Source organism: Microcaecilia unicolor, chromosome 5, assembly GCF_901765095.1.
Source record: "Microcaecilia unicolor chromosome 5, aMicUni1.1, whole genome shotgun sequence".
Lineage (NCBI taxonomy): Eukaryota > Metazoa > Chordata > Amphibia > Gymnophiona > Siphonopidae > Microcaecilia > Microcaecilia unicolor.
Window position 1 is genome coordinate 36,871,200 of NC_044035.1, and position 22,158 is coordinate 36,893,357.

At 44.1% G+C, this 22,158-nt stretch overlaps 1 protein-coding gene across 1 annotated transcript in view; it reads left to right on the forward strand.

Annotated features, from left to right (window-relative positions):
• CFAP43 (cilia and flagella associated protein 43) overlaps nucleotides 1–22,158 on the forward strand; it is a 254,521-nt gene that overhangs the window by 48,024 nt on the left and 184,339 nt on the right. Inside the window, exons 6-8 of the mRNA XM_030202783.1 lie at nucleotides 3,646–3,808; nucleotides 7,889–7,968; nucleotides 19,635–19,766. Coding sequence (XP_030058643.1) covers nucleotides 3,646–3,808; nucleotides 7,889–7,968; nucleotides 19,635–19,766 — 375 coding nt within the window. The remainder of the gene's footprint in view (nucleotides 1–3,645; nucleotides 3,809–7,888; nucleotides 7,969–19,634; nucleotides 19,767–22,158) is intronic.

Sequence of the window (22,158 nt, forward strand, 5' to 3'; positions counted from 1 at the left end):
TCGGCAGATGTTGAGATTGCTGGGCCACATGGCCTCCACAGTTCATGTGACTCCCATGGCCCGCCTTCACATGCGATCTGCTCAATGGACCCTAGCTTCCCAGTGGTTTCAGGCTGCTGGGGACCTAGAAGACGTGATCCACCTGTCCACGAGTTTTCTCAAATCCCTGTATTGGTGGACGATTTGGTCCAATTTGACTCTGGGACGCCCTTTCCAAATTCCTCAGCCACAAAAAGTGCTGACTACAGATGTGTCTCTCCTGGGGTGGGGAGCTCATGTCGATGGGCTTCACACCCAAGGAAGCTGGTCCCTCCAGGAACGCGATCTGCAGATCAATCTTCTGGAGTTACGAGCGATCTGGAACGCTCTGAAGGCTTTCAGAGTTCGGTTGTCCCACCAAATTATCCAAATTCAGACAGACAACCAGGTTGCAATGTATTACATCAACAAGCAGGGGGGCACCGGATCTCGCCCCCTGTGTCAGGAAGCCGTCAGCATGTGGCTCTGGGCTCGCCGTCACAGCATGGTGCTCCAAGCCACATACCTGGCAGGCGTAAACAACAGTCTGGCCGACAGACTGAGCAGGATTATGCAACCTCACGAGTGGTCGCTCAACTCCCGAGTAGTGCGACAGATCTTTCAGGTGTGGGGCACCCCCTTGGTAGATCTCTTTGCATCTTGAGCCAACCACAAGGTCCCTCAGTTCTGTTCCAGGCTTCAGGCCAACGGCAGACTGGCATCGGATGCCTTCCTCCTGGACTGGGGGGAAGGTCTGCTGTATGCTTATCCTCCCATACCTCTGGTGGGGAAGACTTTGTTGAAACTCAAGCAAGACCGAGGCACCATGATTCTGATTGCTCCGTTTTGGCCACATCAGATCTGGTTCCCTCTTCTTCTGGAGTTGTCTTCCGAAGAACCGTGGAGATTGGAGTGTTTTCCGACCCTCATCACACAGGACGAAGGGGCGCTTCTGCATCCCAACCTCCGGTCTCTGGCTCTCACGGCCTGGATGTTGAGAGCGTAGACTTTGCCTCTTTGGGTCTGTCAGAGGGTGTCTCCCGCATCTTGCTTGCTTCCAGGAAAGATTCCACTAAGAGGAGTTACTTCTTTCTCTGGAGGAGGTTTGCCATCTGGTGTGACAGCAAGGCCCTAGATCCTCACTCTTGTCCTACACAGACTCTGCTTGAATACCTTCTGCACTTGTCTGAGTCTAGTCTCAAGACCAACTCTGTAAGGGTTCACCTTAGTGCAATCAGTGCATACCATTACCGTGTGGAAGGTAAGCCGATCTCAGGACAGCCTTTAGTTGTTCGCTTCATGAGAGGTTTGCTTTTGTCAAAGCCCCCCGTCAAACCTCTTACAGTGTCATGGGATCTCAATGTTGTTCTCACCCAGCTGATGAAACCTCCTTTTGAGCCACTGAACTCCTGCCATCTGAAGTACTTGACGTGGAAGGTCATTTTCTTGGTGGCAGTTACTTCAGCTCGTGGAGTCAGTGAGCTTCAGGCCCTGGTAGCCCAGGCCCCTTACACCAAATTTCATCATAACAGAGTAGTCCTCCGCACTCACCCTAAGTTCTTGCCAAAGGTTGTGTCGGAGTTCCATCTGAACCAGTCAATTGTCTTGCCAACATTCTTTCCCCGTCCTCATTCCTGCCCTGCTGAACGTGCACACATTGGACTGCAAGAGAGCATTGGCCTTCTATCTGGAGCGGACACAGCCCAACAGACAGTCCGCCCAATTGTTTGTTTCTTTTGATCCCAGCAGGAGGGGAGTGGCTGTGGGGAAACGCACCATATCCAACTGGCTAGCAGATTGCATTTCCTTCACTTACGCCCAGGCTGGGCTGGCTCTTGAGGGTCATGTCACGGCTCATAATGTTAGAGCCATGGCTGCGTCAGTGGCCCACTTGAAGTCAGCCACTATTGAAGAGATCTGCAAAGCTGCGACGTGGTCATCTGTCCACACATTCACATCTCATTACTGCCTGCAGCAGGATACCCGACGCGACAGTCGGTTCGGGCAGTCAGTGCTTCAGAATCTGTTCGGGGTTTAGAATCCAACTCCACCCCCCTAGGCCCATGTTTATTCTGTTCCAGGCTACACTCTCAGTTAGTTGGAAAAATTGTTAGGTCAATCTCAGTTATGTCCTCGCCGTTGCGAGGCCCAATTGACCATGTTTGTTGTTTTGAGTGAGCCTGGGGGCTAGGGATACCTCATCAGTGAGAACAAGCAGCCTGCTTGTCCTTGGAGAAAGCGAATGCTACATACCTGTAGAAGGTATTCTCTGAGGACAGCAGGCTGATTATTCTCACAAACCCGCCCGCCTCCCCTTTGGAGTTGTGTCTTCCCTTGTTTTGTCTTGCTACATATGGGACTGACGAACACGAGCCAGTTCGGGTGGGAAGACGGCCGCGCATGCGCGGTGCGCATCGGCACGCGAGGACTAGCAAAGGCCTTTGCTAGTAAAGTGTTCCGATTGGAGGGGCTGCCGTGGACGTCACCCATCAGTGAGAACAATCAGCCTGCTGTCCTCGGAGAATACCTTCTACAGGTATGTAGCATTCGCTTTCTCTGTCCCCTTTGAGACTGCACTGCTATGATGTTTTCTCTTTACTGCTGCTCACCAGACTGCTGGCGGCCACAGACTGCTACCATTCTTGCTGGCAGTGTCTCCACACCACTCGGGTTGACCTACTTCGCCTCCGCGGTCCACTTTGCTGGTCTCTCCACCTTCCGCTGAGGTGAAAGACAACACTCTGTCCCCCTGGGAGGTGGCTGAGAACCACTAGTTCCTATGGGCTGCACTGTTCGTGAAGGTAAGGGAGCCAAGCGGGAAGCAAGAGCACTTTCTGATTGTGAGGCTTGTATTACTATGTTTATTGCAATCGCTGGGCAGTCAGTATCAGAGATTTTGCAGGAGGGGCCACCAGAGTTCTGGATGTAGCGGCCATCTTCGACCCCACAATTTTTAATGGAATTTTTAGTGGAATTTTGAAGTAAAACATTTCTGAAATAATTTTCTAAAACAGCTACACTGTAAGGGAATAATAAATCCTGACATTCTACAGAGCACCAGAAACTGAAATTGTTCCATCACAGGAAAATGTGTGAAATGTAGGAGCATATGCTAGAATAAATTGCCGTTTTCTGATTAGCAGTAAAGAGGGAAGTGCAGTTTCCAGTGGTTGTACTATAATGTTTGTTAATATAGTAGATAAGCTTGCCCTGTACTTGCCAAGAATGGAAAGGCCAACACAACTTATGCAAAATATAGTGATTCATATTTATAAATCTGGATTGTGAGCCCAAAATTTGTTTCTTGTAAAAAATTGTTAGAGACCTTAGCTAGTTTAACAGATATTGTACAAGACTTTAGTTTGCTTGAATCTATATTTGTTAGAAAATGGGGCTCTTGTACGCCTGAGAGTCCCTGTGACTGGTTAGTGAAGTGGCCTGAGAACCAGGGGAACTGAGTTCAGTTCCAACTGCAGCTCCTTGTGACTCTGGGTAAGTCACTTAACCTTCCATTGCCCTAAGTACCTGCATGTAATATGCAAACCTGTTTGATTGTAGCCACAGAAAGACGGTATATCAAATCCTATGTATCCCCTGTTCAGCATGTTCATTGAATTTGTCTTGAAGCCTCAGGATGAAAAGAAGCTTTTGGTCCATCCTGTTTTCCACTGTTGGAGTCCAACATCAGTCATATATGTGGGCTGTGAAGAAGGACATCTGCTGGTAGTTAACACGGATACGTATGAGGTTATTGCACATAAAAGTCCAAGATCAATTCATAGTCTTGACGGTAAGAAATTGTTTATGGTTTATTACCAATCCTAGTCAACTTATTGAACCATTCTCTTGCCTTATTTGAAACTTTGGCACCTGTTTAGTAAAGTATAGTAAGCAGTTAAAAGGCAATTCCATAACTGAGTGCATGTAGTTATGCACGTTGTGCGTATTAAGTGGACAGAAAAGTATCACGCACGTAAGTGCACTACGCTCTATTCTGTAATGGCGTGCATAAGTGCTAGCACCCCGTCATAGCCTGGTAACAAAATAGCCCTTGACAAATCGGACCCTAACAAAATGGCCCTAGACAAAATGGGCCCCTCCCACAAAATAACCCTTGACAAAAATTGGTATCTCTCAAAAAAGGTTTTGAAAATTACTTAAATTGTATCAGCCAAGCCACAATATCTGGTATCAATGCGAAACATATGAGAATGTAAAATAGTGACTTGTTCTTCATAAAACTAATCAAAGAGATTGCCAGAAACATGCCAACATGCTAAAAGAAAAATATATATGTTAAATTTAAAAAGTAATCTATATAAATAACTCTCACCTCCAACGTTCTGAACCTCACTGTGTGGCAGGGAAACACTGAAGCCCTGTAGTCTTCTAGGCTGTCATCACCACTCACTCTCACTCATAGACCCGCCCTCAGCCACGCCCCATCCACACATAATTCACAGCCCCAACATTCTAAATGTAAATTTGTAGTTGCAAGATCCCATGAGTGTCTGCTCCGCCCTCGCATCACAACGTGATGACGTGGAGGGCGGGGCTATGACACAGCCAATCGGCAGTTCCACCGCCCTCCGACGCTCCCCCCCGACGCACAGCCAGAAACAGCGACCTACGCAGGGCCTCCACCCCCCCCCCCGATGCACCGCGACAAACACCGTTATGCAAGGGGAGGAGTGCCGTCCGAACACCTGATCCGCCAGGACCCCGAAGCTGCCGCCCTCCACAAAAAAACTACCCACCTGCACCCTCCCGACGCTGCCGTCCTGCGCCCTCCTGACGCTGCCGTACGAATACCTTGCTAGCGCCCGTTTCATTGCTCACAGAGACGGGCCTTTTTTACTAGTAAAAAATACTAATAAATAATAGGCCATCAGAAAAATAGTTAGAAGGTCATTGCCAAGTTGTGCAAACACTGTCACTAAACAATAGTCTTTCCCAAAATCTTAAAAAGGCAAACAGTCTTAATACAAAATAGAACAATACCCACAACTACAAGAATATTTGTAAAACAATATACATATAAATATGTATTCTCGTTCTGAGAAACATGCGATGTAACTTTACATCCTTGCCTGCAAATGCTCCAACTTTCTTAAAAATTCCAGTGTAAAAATAGAAAAAGGAGGAGTCTCACACAGGTGGAAACTAATGTTATTAAAAAAGCATAGTTCGTTACATAAATAATACAAGCTAATGTTCTACATCTGAAAAGACCCGACATACTGAACAGATCGTGGTGTAATCGAGAAAGATCAGTACAGCTTAAGTATCTCAAACAGTAAAATTATTCTTCTTTTTAAAAGAACAAACAATAGTACAACTGTAAACATCCAAAAAATATAGAAAGGCACTCACCATTAACGTTGCAATTGCAAACATACACTGGGAGTGGAGCACAGCTATATTAATAAAAAAAAAATGGTACGTTTGAGCAGCGCATTTAAGCTGAACCAGTGGCTCAGTATTCTAAACAACTGATGGCAGCTAGAAATGGGTAAGTGAGCATTACGTGATTGGGCCATTTTGTTGGTGGGGCAACGATTCAACTCTTCCAGGCTTTCGCTGCTCAGGGCTCAAGCTCACATCCAGAGCAAAGGGAGTAGCCATCGCTCCATTCCCGGTCGAAACTCCTAACTGCTGCCCACAAGAGGAAGAATTCAATCTTGAACTGCGCTAGAGAAAAGCATCAATGGGTCAGATTGTGGGTAAATGTGCCAATTCTCCCGTGCAAACCCGGGGTTGGCCTTTGTGTTTACTCATCATTAAGAAGGAAAATCAAAACGTGAGGTAGAGTCCAGTTTCAGTATTTAGCATGGCAGCCATTTTGCTCCACTCCAATTAGCAGCTAACTTAACAATTAAGTTAGGTGCATAACTGACACTATTTTATAGCTTGCATGCTCAGCATTAAAATGTGCACACAAGTTTATGGAATGAGGGAGAGGGAAGATAATTTTCAAAAAAATATTTTTATGAGTAAAGCAGTGATTTACACAGGGACTGGGACTTTTATAAAATTCTTTCCAGTAGGTGGGTATGTTTATGCTTGCAAAGCCAGTATGCACCTCAGGTTTGCCCAGAGTGAGTGGAGATCTTCCCAGGGGTAGATTGAGGAGGTGTTTTCACTTACTGTACACATTTGAAAATCCAAGTATCTGTAAATCAATTAATCATTAAAAATATTGCACACTAAAGAGCAGAGCTTAACTGTAAGTGCATAATTTTCTTTGGTAATTTTCAAAGTGGAAATATGAAAATCCAGTAAAGTCTACACAGAGAAAATGATGTATATACTATTTACACATGCATGCAGTTATAAAATTACTCCCGTTGAAGGGATCTCCTCTTTAGAATCCAGTCCTGATTTTAAGTTATTTCGCTAGATCATTTCAAGCTCACATAACTTGTTTCTTATTTTTTTTTGCTTGCCTTTCTCTGGAAAGTTGAAGTGGTGGTAGGAAAGGCATTGAGCTCTTTTCTTTTTTTTTTTTTTTTTTAGATGCTTTATTTTATAACATCAGAGCTGAACATACCATTGTGGAATTTATTATTTATTTATGGTTCATTTGTATCCCACATTTTCCCACTCATGCAGGCACAATGTGGCTTACAGAAAGTTAAGAAAATTCACAATGTAAAAAAATATTGCAAAAGAATACATATAGTTGTCGGTACTTTATTACTCTACACAGGGAAGGGCATTTTCGATATAACGTCTAAGTCCGATTTTGGAAAGAAGGTCATTTTTGATCAAGAAAAATGTCTATCTTTTTTTTTTTTTTAAATATTGTATCGAACAAGGTTTTGTGCTTTGGACTTTTCTTTTTTGGTCCATTTTTGAAAATAAATAAATAAATAAATAAATAAGTAAATGCAAAACGTACAGATTCATGCCATTGGGGGGATGTAGGAGGAGCCAGTATTTTTAGGAGACTGGTCCCCCAGACATCCCAGGAGAGCAATGGGGCACCCTAGAGGGCACTTCTGTGCACTTCATGAAAATGCTCCCAGGTACACATCTCACCTTTGCTCCTTGTCCCCTGAGCCATCCAAAACCCACCCAAAACACACTGTCCCCCACTGTAAACCACTACAATAGCCCTTATGGATGAAGGGGGTACCTGTATGTGGGTACAGTAAAGTTTTGGTGACTTTGGGATGGGTCACAGTTTCTACTACAAGTGTGACAGGTAGAGGGAAGATAGGGACCTGGGTCCCCCACTGTGCACTGCACTGACCACTACACTACTTCAGGGACCTGCATCCTTCTCTAGTAGACCTGACTTTAACATCTGAGGCTGTCATAGAAGCTGGTAGATCATATTTTTATTCACGTTTCTTTTGGGGGGGGGGGGGGGTTGTGAGGGTGTCAGTGACCACTGGGGGTGGGTATTGGGGGTCATCCTGGTTCCCGCCAGTGGTCATCTCGTCATTTAGGGCACCTTCTTGTGCATTATTCATTCTAAAAACATGTCTAGACCAAAATGTCATGGTTTTAGTCCTGGATGTTTTTGTTTTTTTCCATTATGGCTGTAAAACGTCCAAGTGGTAGGCATGCCCTTATCCCATCTTCAAAATGCCCCCGATACACCCCCTTGTGATTTGAATGCACTTTTGATGGACTTCATAGAAAAAATGTCTAAAATATGGGTTTGAAAATACCAGTTTGGGCGTTTTTGTGAGAAAAATGTCCAAATGCGGCTTTATGCCACTTTTTGGACCTTTTTCCCTTTTGAAAATGAGCCCCATAGCCTTATACAGAAATATAGTTATGTGTTTCCATACATTATTCGTATTTCATTGTTTTCTTTTTTTTATTTTGTTCACTTATCTGGTTTTTGCTTTCTGAGAAGACTCAACAATGACCGAGTTGCAGAGTGGAAGCCTGAATACTATGGCATTGAATAAAGATGGACTATATGCAGCAGGAAGTGTAAGGGATTTTCTTTAATTTGGATCTGGTAGATGACAACCATAAACTGGAAACCTATGTATTCCCATGTAGGAGAACCAAGCTGGATCCCTGATGGCTGCCAGCTGCTAATCAAGGCCATGATGCTAAGTATTGAGTTTAATGTGCAAGCCTGATCGAGAACTCCCATACATGCAGCCTGCTATAAGGCAACTAATGATGTTCAGTACAATCTACAGGTCCAAAGGAAATTTTCAAGGGCCAGATTAAGGAGGGTGCAATCACAGCAATTTCCCTGAGGCACTCTACCAGGGGGTCCTAAGCCTGCCCAAAGCTGAAGGAGATACAGCCTACTGGTAGACTTGGAGCACTTTCCCAGATTTCTGCCCAAGGCCCCAGCATGTCTACCACTAGGCCTGCGTCTTCTAGAATAACTGTATTGGAACACGTCTGTGGGAATAGTGCAATAAAGAGAGAGAGGTACTAATGAAAAATTGTGATTCCTTTTAATCCATGATAACAGTTCAGACAAGCAGGTTGTGTCTTCTTCCTACCAGCAGATGGAGGTAGAGATACTACTACTACTACTTATCATTTCTATAGCGCTGAACTTTCTCTAGTGACATCACCGGTGTAATGGCTAATGCTGCCTGTCCCTTCCCTCCCACACGTGCAGCCTGTCTCCTCTTTTCCCTTCCCTCCCACATATGTGCAGCCTGTCTCCTCTTTTTTCTTCCCTCCCTGGATTTCTCTACTTCCAGCAGATGGTAGGTCTGGACTGGTGCAGCAGGTCCCATAGTCTAGTGTTTCCCAAGTGGTCCTGGAGTACCCTCTTTGCCAGTCAGGTTTTCAGGATATCCACAATGAATACGCATGAAATGGATTTGCATATAATGGAGGCAGTGTATGCTCTGGCTTTATTACCCTATTTTTCAGGAGAGTAAAGTTTTATTTAAAAACAGCAAAATACAGGCAAGAGCTGCTGGGTGCCAGCAGTCAGACCCATGGACAACAGCGAGTAATTCAGGGGCCTGGGTTCAAATTGGAGAAGGTCTTTGTTCTTCATTTGGGTCCTTTTTTCATTCTTTGAAGGACAATCTTTTTGCTGTAATAGCCTCTTTTACTTCACCTTTTAACCATGCTGGCTGTCATTTTCTGTTCTTTCCACCTTTGCAAACATGTGGAATGCATCTGGTCTGGGCTTCCAAGATGATATTTTTGAATAACGTCCACGCCTTTTTTAGTGTCCTAGCCTTAGCAGCCGATCCTTTTAGCTTCATTTTAACCATTTTCATCATTTTATTATAGTTGCCCTTTCGAAAATGAATCTAATATAATACACTTATGTCTATTGTTGAGATTGGTTAGATATATATGTTATTGTAATATTGGACTTTTATTGTAAATTTTGTTTCTTTTATGTGAACTTTTCTTAAACATCATATTTGTACCCCTTTTAATAATTTTATTGTAAACCGCATAGATATTTTCTGTTTATATGTGGTATATCAAATAAATTTGACTTTTGAAATTTGTGATCAAAATCCTTCAATTCAAACCCTTACAGCTTAGGGAGAGCTATCTGGAGGGGAAGGGATCTTGGTTCCTCCGATCCTCTCTCTGTCATGCTACAGCCGGGAGTTCCAAATTCAGCAAGAATAGCAGCCATTTTGTCATTGTTCCACAATTTTTATTCTTAGACTGGGAACCCTGCACCTTCTGGCATAAGGAAGGGGGATGACTTGACCTGAACTTGACCCTGGGCCCCTAGAGGCCATAGGGGCTGACTGGTTACAGGCCCTCACTGGCATAGGGTGTTACACTCCTACCTTGCTACTCCTGGTGGCGGCCATCTTGAGAGGTTCATCTGAGGGGCAGACATCTTCGGAGGTTCATCTATATCTGTTCCTGAGAGGCAGCCATCTTGAGAAGTTCATCTGTATCTGTTCCTGAGAGGCAGCCATCTTGGGAAGCTTATCCTTATGGGGCGTGCCCAATGAGAGTCCTCGCCTGGCAGCTGTGGCAGGGATCCTCTGATGAGAGGCCTACTTAAGAGCAGAACAGAGTCAGCATTTTGCTTCGGCTTCAACTTCGGTGGAGTTCGTGGTGTTTCCTGTTTTCCTGTGTCTGGTGAATTTGACCATTGCCTGAATCCTGACCATCTCTTTGTTTGCTGCCGGCCTTGACCATTGCCTGTATCCTAACCATCTCTTTGTCTGCTGCCTGCCTGGACCTCTGCCTGACTTCCGATCGTGCTCTTGGTGTGCCTCTTCTCTCGGCTGGGGTCTCAAAGTCCTGTCGACCCTCGGGCCTGGGGGCTCAACCCCTGGAGGAAGGGTCACTCCAGGTGAAGTCTCAGAATTGTTCGGCCGCTTTGCGGAGCTCAGGTCCCAGTTTGTCTCATCTGTGCTCCGCTGGGCATAGGAGCTCACAAGCGCAACATATTGGACCTGAACTTGATCTTGGTCCCCTAGAGGCCCCAGGGGCTGACTGGTTACAGTCTCTCACAGACAGACTCTTTCTGAGGAGCAGCTATCTGGGATGATGACTGGGGCTCAGTCTACCTCAGAGCCTTTGCCTCAAATGCAGTACAACTCCTCTGTGCACCTGGTGTAGCCATGTAAATACCATGGGCAGATTAAAGATGATTCAGACATCTTTTGTGATCTGGTGGCCCCCCCACACCCCGTTCCCTTATGGAGTCCCCAGGGGTCTTGCATATGAAGATGGTGAGAACTCCTGTTGGAAGAGGGGCCACGATTCTGGGGGACCTCCCTCCAGCAGTGGGGGAGGATGAATCCCTGGTAGTTTGGTTGCTCAGAAGGGAGCATGGTCAGATTATTGACTCCTTGAATAATGAATTATGCATTCCAGCATCTGCTAGTTCAGAACCCTTAGAAGTTATTTTGGTATAACTGAGGTTCTCCAAAAGCCTTTCCTCTCTATAAGGCCCTAGACCAAATGATCTTAGCCAAATTAGAGGCACCGGATGGCGCTCTTCATAGCACTAAATTACTGGGGAAGTTGTATCCACTTTGTTGGCAGGAGGTGGACAGATTGTTTGCCCAGCTGAGAGTGGATGTCTTGGTAACAGTGAAGACCAGGACCACAATTCCCATAGAAGGGGGCACTGTCCTCAAGGATGTCCATGACAAAAAGGTGGAGCAGCTCCTTAAGGTGGCCTTTGCTGCCTCCACCACAGGCATATAAGCAGTGGTGTGTGGGAGTTATGTGGCCTGCACCTTGCTCCAATGGGTTCAGCAATGGCCAGTTTTCCCTGATGTGGCAAGAGTTGAGTCAGGCGCTGCCTTTTTGGCTGATGTGCTTTGTGACCTGGTGTGTATTTCCTCAAGATCTGTGGTCTCCATAGTGGTGTCATGCAGGTGATTGTGGTTGTACCATTGATCAGCTGATGCAGCCTATAAGGCATATCTCAGTAAGTTAACCTTTCAAGGAAGGTTTTATTTATTTAGGTATTTATATCCCACATTTTCCCGCCCATGGTTGCAGTTTGGTGAGGAGTTAGAGTAACTGTTAACATTGGGCGAGGCTAGACCAGTGCCGCCCAAAGGATCATCCCCACCAGATATCTTGCTCCTTTTACGACTGCTTCAGATCTAAAGTTAGGGGCAGTTTTCACTTTGGCAGGTGTTCCTCCAGTTATTCTTCAGGGATCAGGACATAGGGAGGAGAATCCTTTCAAGGAGTGAGAGGGCCTAGGGATACAAGCTCCTCCCACTATTCCTCAACTCCTGGCCCATATAAGACATTTCAGTGAAGGTTGTTGGCTGGTACCTTGCTGGTTTGAGTAAGAGGCAGACTCTCAGTTTTTCACTGAGCCGGGTCCAGATCACCTCCGACCATTAGGTTGTAGAGATAGTAGAGCAAAGTTATGCTCTAGATCTATCCAGTTCTCTTTCTGATTTCTTTATGGAGTCCTTCAGATGGTCGATGCTCTGATGATCAGCTGTCAATCCACCCTTTAGCACCTATTGAAGCTGGGGCCAGTAGAGCCAGCCCCAAGGTAACATAGTAGATGACGGCAGAAAAAGACCTGCACGGTCCATCCAGTCTGCCCAACAAGATAAACTCATATGTGCTACTTTTTGTGTATACCTTACCTTGATTTGTATGTGTCATTTTCAGGGCACAGACTGTATAAGTCTGCCCAGCACTATCCCCGCCTCCCAACCAGCCCTCCACTCCCACCACCGGCTCTGCCACCCAATCTCGGCTAAGCTTCTGAGGATCCATTCTCTCGGAACAGGGTTTCTTTATGTTTATCCCACGCATGTTTGAATTCAGTTACCGTTTTCCTCTCCACCACCTCTAGACTGTACCTCAAATCACTTTCGTCCAAGCTGCCTTAATTTTGGGCTGTTTGAAACAGGGCAAGGCTGTTCTTCAATTTACTTTATGGTATCCCAAAAGGGGGTTCCTTCAGGCTCATTCTAGACCTTAAGGAGTCAGTGCTTCTCTTTGAGTTCCTCACTTCTGGATGGAAACTCTCAGGTCGGTCATTGCTTCAGTCTGGCCAGCAAGTTCCTCACCATCTTGGATTTTGCAGAAGCCTATCTTCATAGTGCCATCTGGAAGCTGCACAAATGTTTTATACTTTTGTGTGCTAGGCAGTCATTACCTGTTTGGAGCTCTTCCCTCTGGCTCACAACAGCCCCTTTTCTAAAATGATAGTGGGGGTGAGGGCTTACCTCTGAAAGCAAGGAATTCAAGTGCATCCATACTTGGACGACTGGTTGATAAGGACCAACTCAGAGGCTCACTCGAGGGAGATCATGAAGCAAGTCATTTGCCTCCTTAAGCATATTGTTTAAGTAGTGATTCAGCTTCTCCCTATTAACAAAGAGTACAGAACTCAAGAATGCGGCTATTGCACAGAAAGCGGCCCTGATTTGTTCCTTGGGTGATCTACATCTGTCCGCCATTTCAGTGGCTCACATTGCTGGGCTGGAGAATGTGCAGGTACACTTCTTCAATTGAAGGACATTGGATCTGAAAGAGTGGGAGCCTTCTCCAGTGGCCTTCCATCTTTTAGTGCAGTGAGTTTCAACCTTTTCACCTCACGGAACACTTAAGAAGCACAAAATTCTCAAGGCACACCACTGGAATCTAACCCATACCCACCTGTCCACACTAAGATCCATTCCATCCTCACAGTGCAAATAAAGCCGACAGATCAATACACTGTAATTCAATCGCTAAGCTGAAAATAAAATATTTTTCCTACCTTTGTAGTCTGGTGATTTTATTGTTCCAGTCATCTTGTTCCTAATCTTTGGCTCTGCTTTCCTGTCTGTGCTCTTAACTCTGTTTCCAGGGCCTCCTTTCCATTTGCAATTTCTTTTCTAACCTTCTACCCTATTGTTTGGTTCTGATCTTTCACATTCAGCTTTTTTCAATTTCTCTGCCTCCTTCTCAAATCTATCTTGTTTTCCCTCTCTCTTCCCTTCATGTACAACATGTCTCCCCCTTTCTCTTCCCTTCTACATATGTGCAACCTATGTCCCCTTATCCCTTCCATCCCACACATGTGCAGCCTGTCTCCTCTTTTCCTTTTCCTCCCACACATGTGCAGCCGATCTTCCCTTTTCTCTTCCACATGTCTCCCCTTTTCTCTTCCACATATGTGCAGCCTGTTTCTCATCTTCCTTTCCCTCCCACACATGTGCAGCCTGTTTCCTCTTTTTCCTTCCCTCCCACATATGCAGCCGGTCTCCTCTTTTCTCTTCCCTCTCACACGTGCAGCCAGTCTCCCCTTTTCCCTTCCTTCCCACATGTGCAGCCTGTCTCCCTTCCTCCTTTCCCTTCCCTCCCACATATCTGCAGCCTGTCTCCTACCTTCCTCTACCCACTCCTTGGGCCTCTCTGCTCCCTTGCCAACACATGCCTTCCTCCGGCCATCCCGAGGCTTTCCCTCTGTCTTGTTCCTTCCGCCCGGTAAACGGAAGTCTCGTCAGTAGGAAGGACCCTGAGACTGGCCAGAGGAAGGCCTGTTCTATTTCCTGCCAGTAACCACAAAGTTTAAAGATTGCGGCGGTGGAATGAAGAGATCATAGGTATCGCGCGATTTGCCTGGATATCTGGAGGGGATTCCCAGACTCCCCACAGCACACTTGGGGAACAGCCGCGGCACACCGGTTGAAACACGCTGTTCTTGTGCATCGACAGGATCAGCCTTGCTTCAACTCATGGCGATGTGGCACAACTCCAAGTTTCCTCAGTTTTTCAGTCACAGAAGAGGGATCATTTTATCCAGTCTGGATTCCCTGGTTCAGCTTTGACCACAGTGAGACTCCCTGTGCATTCCACCCCACCCCCCCAGCGCTTAATTGGCAGAGTCATTCAAAAGGTAGCCATTTCATCATCTTGGTTGCCCCCGACTGGATGTATCGACCCTGGTATACAGATCTCATTCATCTGTGGATCCCACTATCTTTTCTGCGGGGGCAAAGATTGCTAAGACAGGGTCCAATAGAAATGGAAGATCCTTAACCCTTTTGGCTCATGGCCTGGCCCTCGAAAGGAAGCAATTAAGGTGTAGAGGCAACTCCTTTTGCGTTATTGCTGTGCTTTTTAAGGCCCAGAGATCTTTAAGTTCTCTGGCATTTATTCAAGTCTGGAGAGGCTTTGAACACTTGTGTGCTGAAAGGAATCCCCCCCCCCCCTCAATCTCTTTCCTGACACTTTGGAATTTCTGCAAGGGGGTTTTGATCAAGGCCTTGCCCTAAACTCTCTTAGAGTACAAGTGGCAGCACTTTCCTGCTTTAGAGGTAAGATCCTTGATTCCATGGCAGCACATGCTGACATAGTGTGGTTTTTAAGGGGGTGTAGAACAGCACTGTCTACCTGTTTGTCCTGTTCTTCCCAATGGGATCTTAATCTGATTCTCAGTTCCAGTACAAGTCCTCCTTATGAGCTCATAGGGAGGCTACTCTGAAAGATCTTACCTTGAAAACATTTTGCTAGCAATATCATGTAAAGAGCCTTACTTATCCTTCTTAGAAGAGGCCAGTTCTCTTTGGACAGTATCTTATGTCCTTCTGAAGGTAGTTTTCCTGTTTCATGTAATCCAAGTGTTTGACTTTCCAGTGTTTTTGGCAAGATCCCAGCCAGGCTGTTCTTGGAAACTACATAAGCTAGATGTCTGCAAAGTGCTTTTGTGTTACTTGGAGGTTACGAACTCCTTTCACTTGTCAGATTGTCTATTTGTCTTGTTTCAGGGGCCATATAAAGGTCTCACATTCTCTAAAAGCTTCTATAGCATGCTGGATTAAGGTGGCCATTGAGGTACCCTACATTATTCATGGGAAATTGGTGCAAAAGGGCTTGAAAGCCCATTCCACATGAGCACAGGTAGCCTCCTGGGCAGAGGCTTAGGATGGTGACTCCTGAAGATATTTGTCAGGCAGAAAGCTGGTCCTCCTTGCATTCTTTAGTGAAACACTACAAGATTGATGTTAGCACCAGAGGAAATTCTTCCTTTGGTTTGGAAGTGATTTCAGGGAGCCTTTTCTTCCCCTGTCTACTAGGGTAGTGCTTTAGTACACCCTACTCATCTGGACTGGTCTAGCATGAACAAAAGAGAAGGTGAAATTTATTCATATCTGTTAATTTCCTTTCCTTGAGTTCTGCTAGACCAGTTCAGGACCCTCCCTGAAAGACTAAGGTGGTAGGTTTTACCCTTGAACTCTGTGTGCAGTTTCACTATGTTGTACATAAGTCAGGTTCACACAAGTTGAAGTTTATTAGAATTATTAAGCTGCAATGGGTTTTGATGGGGTTACTAGTGTGTGTAGCAAGGTTGACCTGATTCTGCTTTGGCAGTCATATACTGGAGAATTCCAAGCAACACCAGCCCTTATACTGGTGATATCACTGAAGAAAATTCAGTATCTATACCTCCATCTGCTGGTAGAAAGGGGACACAACCTGTTGTCTGGACTGGTCATGCTGGACTCAAGAAAAGGAAATTACTAGATATGAATAAATGTGACCATGAAACAGTGCATGAAGTTTTCTACCAAGTCTTATGTGAAATTAAAAAGCAAACAAAAGATTGCAAATTAACACTGTCAACTGCTGAGTAAGATGTAAATAGGAACAACAAACATAGTCTATATGCGAATGCCAGAAGCCTAAGAAATAAGATGGGAGAGTTAGAATATACAGTATTGCACTAAATGAAAAATTAGATATAATAGGCATCTGTGAGACCTGGTGGAAAGAAGATAACCAGTGGGACACTGTCAAACCAGGATACAAATTATCTCATAGTGATAGGGTGGATCGAATTGGTGGAAGGGTAGAATTTTATGTTAAGGAGGGCCTTGAATCAAATAGATCGAAAATTCTGCAGGAAACAAAACACATCTTGGAATCCCTATGGATTGAAATTCCATGTGTAAAGGGGAAAAGGATAGTGATAGGAGTGTATTACCGTCCACCTGGCCAGGATGAACAGACTGATGTAGAAATGTTATCAGAAATTAGGGAGGCTAACAAACTGGGGAACACAATAATAATGGGTGATTTCAATTACCCTGATATTGACTGGGTAAATATATCATCAGGGCGTGCTAGGGAGCTAAACTTCCCTGATGAAATCAAGGACTGCTTTATGGAGCAGCTGGTACAGGAGCCAACAAGAGGAGGAGAAATTATAGACCTAGTCCTTAGTGGAGCTCATGATCTCTTGCAGGAGGTAATGGTGCTGGGGCCGCTTGATAACAGTGATCATAATATGATCAGATTTGATATCGGCTTTGGAGTAAATACACACAGGAAATCCAATTTGTTAGCATTTAACTTTCGAAATGGAGACTATGATAAAATGAGAAGAACGGTGAAAAAAAACATCAAGCGTGGGTGCTGTTCAAAAATTCCATCCTGGAAGCCCAGGCCAAATATATTCCATGTATTAAAAAAGGAGGAAGGAAGGGCAAATGACAGCCAGCATGGTTAAAAAAATTAGGTGAAGGAAGCTATTAGAGCTAAAAGAAAATCCTTCAGAAAATGGAAAAAGGATCCAACTGAAAATAATAAGATACAGTATAAGGAATGGCAAGTCAAAGGCAAAGAGGGACTTAGAAAAAAAGATTGTGTTGGAGGCAAAAACACACATGGAGGGGCATAATTGAACGAAAACGCCTATCTCCATGGGCGTTTATCTCCGAGAACGGGTCAGTGAAGGGGCGGACCGAACCGTATTTTCGAAAAAAATAGACGCCCATGTTTTATTCAACAATGTGTGAGCTGGGCGTTTTTGTTTTTCAGCGATAATAGAAAATGAAAGCGCCCAGCTCAAAAACGAATAAATCCAAGACATTTATTCGTGGGAGGGGCCAGGATTCGTAGTGCACTGGTCCCCCTCACATGCCAGGACATCAACCGGGCACCCTAGGGGGCACTTTTACAAAAACAAAAAAAAAGGTCAAAGAGCTCCCAGGTGCATAGCACCCTTCCCTTGTGTGTTGAGCCCCCCAAATCCCCCTCAAAACCCACTGCCCACAAGTCTACACCATTACTATAGCCCTAAGGGGTGAAGGGGGGCACCTACATGTGGGTACAGTGGATTTGGGGGGGTTGGACGACTAATAAGCATTAAGCAGCACAATTGTAACAGGTAGGGGGGGATGGGCCTGGGTCCACCTGCCTGAAGTCCACTGCACCCCCTAACAACTCCTCCAGTGACCTGCATACTGCTGCCAGGGAGCTGGGTATGACATTTGAGGGTGAAAATAAAAATGTGTGAAACATCATTTTTTTGTGGTGGGAGGGGGTTAGGTACCACTGGGGGAGTCGGGGGAGGTCATCCCCGATTCCCTCCAGTGGTCATCTGGTCAATTAGGGCACTTTTTGGGGCCTTATTCGTGAAAAAACAGGGTCCAGGAAAAGTGTCCTAAATTCTAGCTAAAAACGCATACTTTTTTTCCATTATCGCTGAAATGCGCCCATCTTTGTTCGGCAGATAACCACGCCCCAGTTCCGCCTTCGCCACACCTCTGACACGCCCCCATAAACTTTGTCCGCATCCGCGACGGAGTGCAGTTGAAAACGCCGAAAAATCGGCTTTCGATTATACCGCTTTATTCGTTTTTGTGAGATAAACGTCCATCTCCCGATTTAGGTCGGAACTTGGGCGTTTTTCTCGTTCGATTATAAGCAGGATAGTAAAAAAATTTTTTTAGGTATATTAAAAGCAAGAAGCCGGCAAAAGAATCAGTTTGTCAGACCTGTGAGTTCTTGTACCAAAAAAACTAACTACAAATCATTGAAATGTTGCATTTTTGTTGGCATGTGTGTGTATAAGTTGGTCCATGAACCTAATTGTGTATAGTTTATGCTATAATAGTTAATCAGTTGCTTTATATGATTTTGCATTGCAGGAGTTCTTTATTAATTTGAACAGCTTTTTGAGGTGGAAGATCTGCACAAAATTCTATTAACGATAAATGTGAAAAATTTTGCAAATGGCACTTTGCCTGCTAAAATGCCAAATATTGGGCACTGTCTCAAATAATATGCATTATGTGGCATTTTATTAGGTAAAGTGCAATTTCCTAAGCTCTTTGCATCTGAGTTTTGAGGATGGAGGCAGAGGATCTACTGTCCTTTTTCTGGGCTACTAATTAATTAATTTGTAGGCCCTTAATTCAAATAAGACCTTATTAAAATATGCTATTGCTAGAAAAAGCTGTCATCCTGCTTTTGTGAGCAGGAGGTACTTTTTCTTTAACTAAAGCATCTGAATATGAATCAGCAGAATTGTACATGGAAGTACAAAGGAACAATTGGTAAGAGCAGTAGCAACACATTAGCAGCAGACAGAATCTGTATCACTAGTCTGTCCATTGGGTCCACAAGAAAACATCTATAAGACACTCAAGAATGATATATAACTCAAGCTTTTCAGAAGACTGGTCTCAGAAAATAACTATATTGAGCTTTTTGTGGGCAATTTTCAAACTGCCTGGATACCTGCCTAGATTTCCGACTAGTGTGCAAATTTGGCTGCACAATTTATAGAATAGTGCCAGTGCACCTTATGCACACCACTGCACTTAGGCACTATTCTATAAACATAGCGCCTAAATGCTGTAGTGTGCAACTACAAAGGGGGGCGTGTCCATAGGCAGGTTGGGGTGTGTCTTGCAGTTACACACGTAAGGTAAAGAATACTATCACTTACGCGCACAACTACCAACTTTAGACGCTAGCATTTACACCAGCCTTTGACTTGGTAAAAGTGCCTGTGTGTAAAGTTATGTGCGCGCATGCCAACTTAGGCCCTATTCTAAAATGACAATTTCACCCGCAATTGCCTTTACAGAATTGATACTTTACACCCATATTGCTGGCACCTAATTTTTGGCACTCTTTGTAGAATCTATTCCTAAATGCATAGCGACTTTTTGTGGACTTTGCTCTAATTTTCAAAGTAAGGATGTGCACATTTTCACTTGTCTAATATGAAAGTACCTACATCTATTTGCACTTCCTTTGTTTGACTGAGAAACATGCATACTTTTAAAAATATAACATGGGATTGATTCTTTTAAAGACTAGCAAACAATGGATTAATCTTCTGGAATGAGTAACTGAAGAAAGGCTGTAGCTGGATAGGAAAGGTTGATTAGAATATTGTTTAACTGGACTTATTTTCTGCCTAGGATGGTATTTTGCGCTGCTTTCACATCAAAGCTTATGATGTCAGTATGGACGAATGTTGGAACACTTCAGAGCCTATAGAAAGCATTGCTTTTTCCATTGACTACAAACTGTTGTTAGTTGCAACAAGTAAGGTATGAGAGATAGTAGCTTCTTCTGATTAAATACTTATGTAGGTCTTAGATACTTTTCTACATACAATACACCAAACTCCATTATAAACATCATAAATGTGGAATTGCAAAATTATTAGTGATGTGTATACAAAGTCACTGTATTGTTCCTAACTCCACAATTTCAGCAAACAACCCTTGTTGGACAGAGTACAAATGTTCATCTCCATTGCTGAGAACCATTCTCTCTTATTCTACAGCACTGTGTGCTTTCATGGATCGGCAATGCAGCTAAAGGTCTTGATAGATTCTATTTTTATTTCTGATGCCTTGTTATGAATAACAGAAATGGCATGTTCCTTCTGCAGTTAACACAGAGACAAGTTCCCTATCATGCATTAATGTCAAATGTGATTTGCATAGATGCACCTAATGCTACCTCTGTAGGTGACATTAAATGCACCCATTCTAACTACAGATCTGACAGTATTACCATGTGTTAACTGCAGTATGCAGTCCACGCCTAGTTTCCACCTGTGCCCCACCTAATCATCACTTCATCTTATGCTAAGCAGAGAGTGGGGAATTTTTACCATGCTGGATGTTACTAGCATGCAGTAGTCATTAGCATGCACTACAACCTGCTCTAACTGATTAACACACATCAGTAAAAATGACCCCTTTATTTTTTGCAATGCCTTCTATTGGACCAACATAAGAAGTCTGCAGAGAGGCATGAGCCATTTAGACAATATAGGTTGATGGCTCGCTCTGTTTTCATGATGTCTTCAGCAAGCTTGGTATTGGATACACATAGTAAAAATTGATGGAAAGACCTGGTTTAAAAGGATCAGTATGAGCGGTCTTTAGAAAAGTTACATGTTCCAACCATTCAACTTCTGTTCAGGTTCATTAATTTTTCAGATTTTCTTATTTTTTTTCCTTTGTTTTCTTTCAATTGCCTTTGTTTACCCTTTTACTGTACTTATAGTAAAACATTCATATTCAGGCATTGGGATCTCTGGCCTTTCAGGGATATAGAGTGCCATAACTTGGTCTAAATAAATTCTCTAAAATTTCCTGGAGGTTAGTATTCAAAAAGGACTCATACAGTCTGCACCAACATATGCAAATTAGCCACTTCTTAGGTAAATTATACCTCCTTTAATATTCCTTTATCATGCAACAGGGAATTCTTTCAGCAAACAATTCATCAAAACAGTCTTCAACTGAGCTCACTTTATGGGGGACCTGAATCTCAGTTTAGAATAGCTTCCACCCCTTTCGACAGAACACTTAACTTCACTCTAACTTTACAGTCCTGTTCTCTACCTCCGGCTGTTAGTTCAAATATTACTGAGGATACAGTGTTGCCTCCACAGGCAGAGTCATTATAATATTAAGGTAAGTACATTATTTGCCCTTTAGGGATTCTTTTCCTTTGGGGTCCAGGCTCCGGTGTTTCTAGCCCACCTTGATCCTCCCTTTCTCTCAGGTGTCCTTCCTTCTCCTGCTTTATGGACCTTCTCTTTGGGGTTAAATTGCCAGGGTTTTCATCCTGCCGTGGTCCATCTCTTGAGAGTCTGCTCATGAGTCACTCAGTATCCTTCCTTCTTACATCCTGGAGGTCCCCTTTCCTTCTTTCCTCTTGCTGTTCCTGGAAGGTGCTCTTTATAGGGCTGCTGGTAGCCCACCACACCCCTTCTGGGCTCCTCATGGTTCCGGAAGAGTCCAGTATCTTCTTTTTGGTGTTTTTTTCTTAAAGGGAATCCTCAGCTAGGGCCCTCCACGGCCTCTATGTGCCTGGCCTTTCCTTTGACACCTTCAGGTAATTACACTGGTGTCCCCATTGCCGCTCCCTCTAGTGACCAGATCATGACAGGGCATGTCCTATACTATATAGAGGGAGCTCCAATAACTTGGACCAAGTTATGGCACTCCCAGAGATGCCTGATTATTGGTTATAAACAAGTATATATATATATATATATATATATATATACTTGTTTATAACCAATAATCAGGCATCTCTTGGAAAGCAGAGATGCTCTACATTGTGTCATTTTGTTCCAGACAGCTCACAGCTGATAACAAGGGGGCCCAACATATATTACTAGTGGGATACTATCTAGGGAAGGCTTCCCCTGAATCAAAAATATACAGTAAATATGCTTTTGTAGCAGCATCTTTGAAATCTCTTATCTAGAGTAGAAGAATATGCAGTTTTATGTATGGCTTAAAAAGATAGTGTTTCTGACAGTGAGGCCTCAGAAGCCTCAATCTCATCCCAAAGTATAGCAGAATCTTTCCATCCTGCATCAGTGCCCCAAGTCCTCATGATTGGAGCCTATTCTATAAAGGAACGAAAGCACCTAGGTTGACTTATAGAATACTAGTAGCATAATCCAGACTT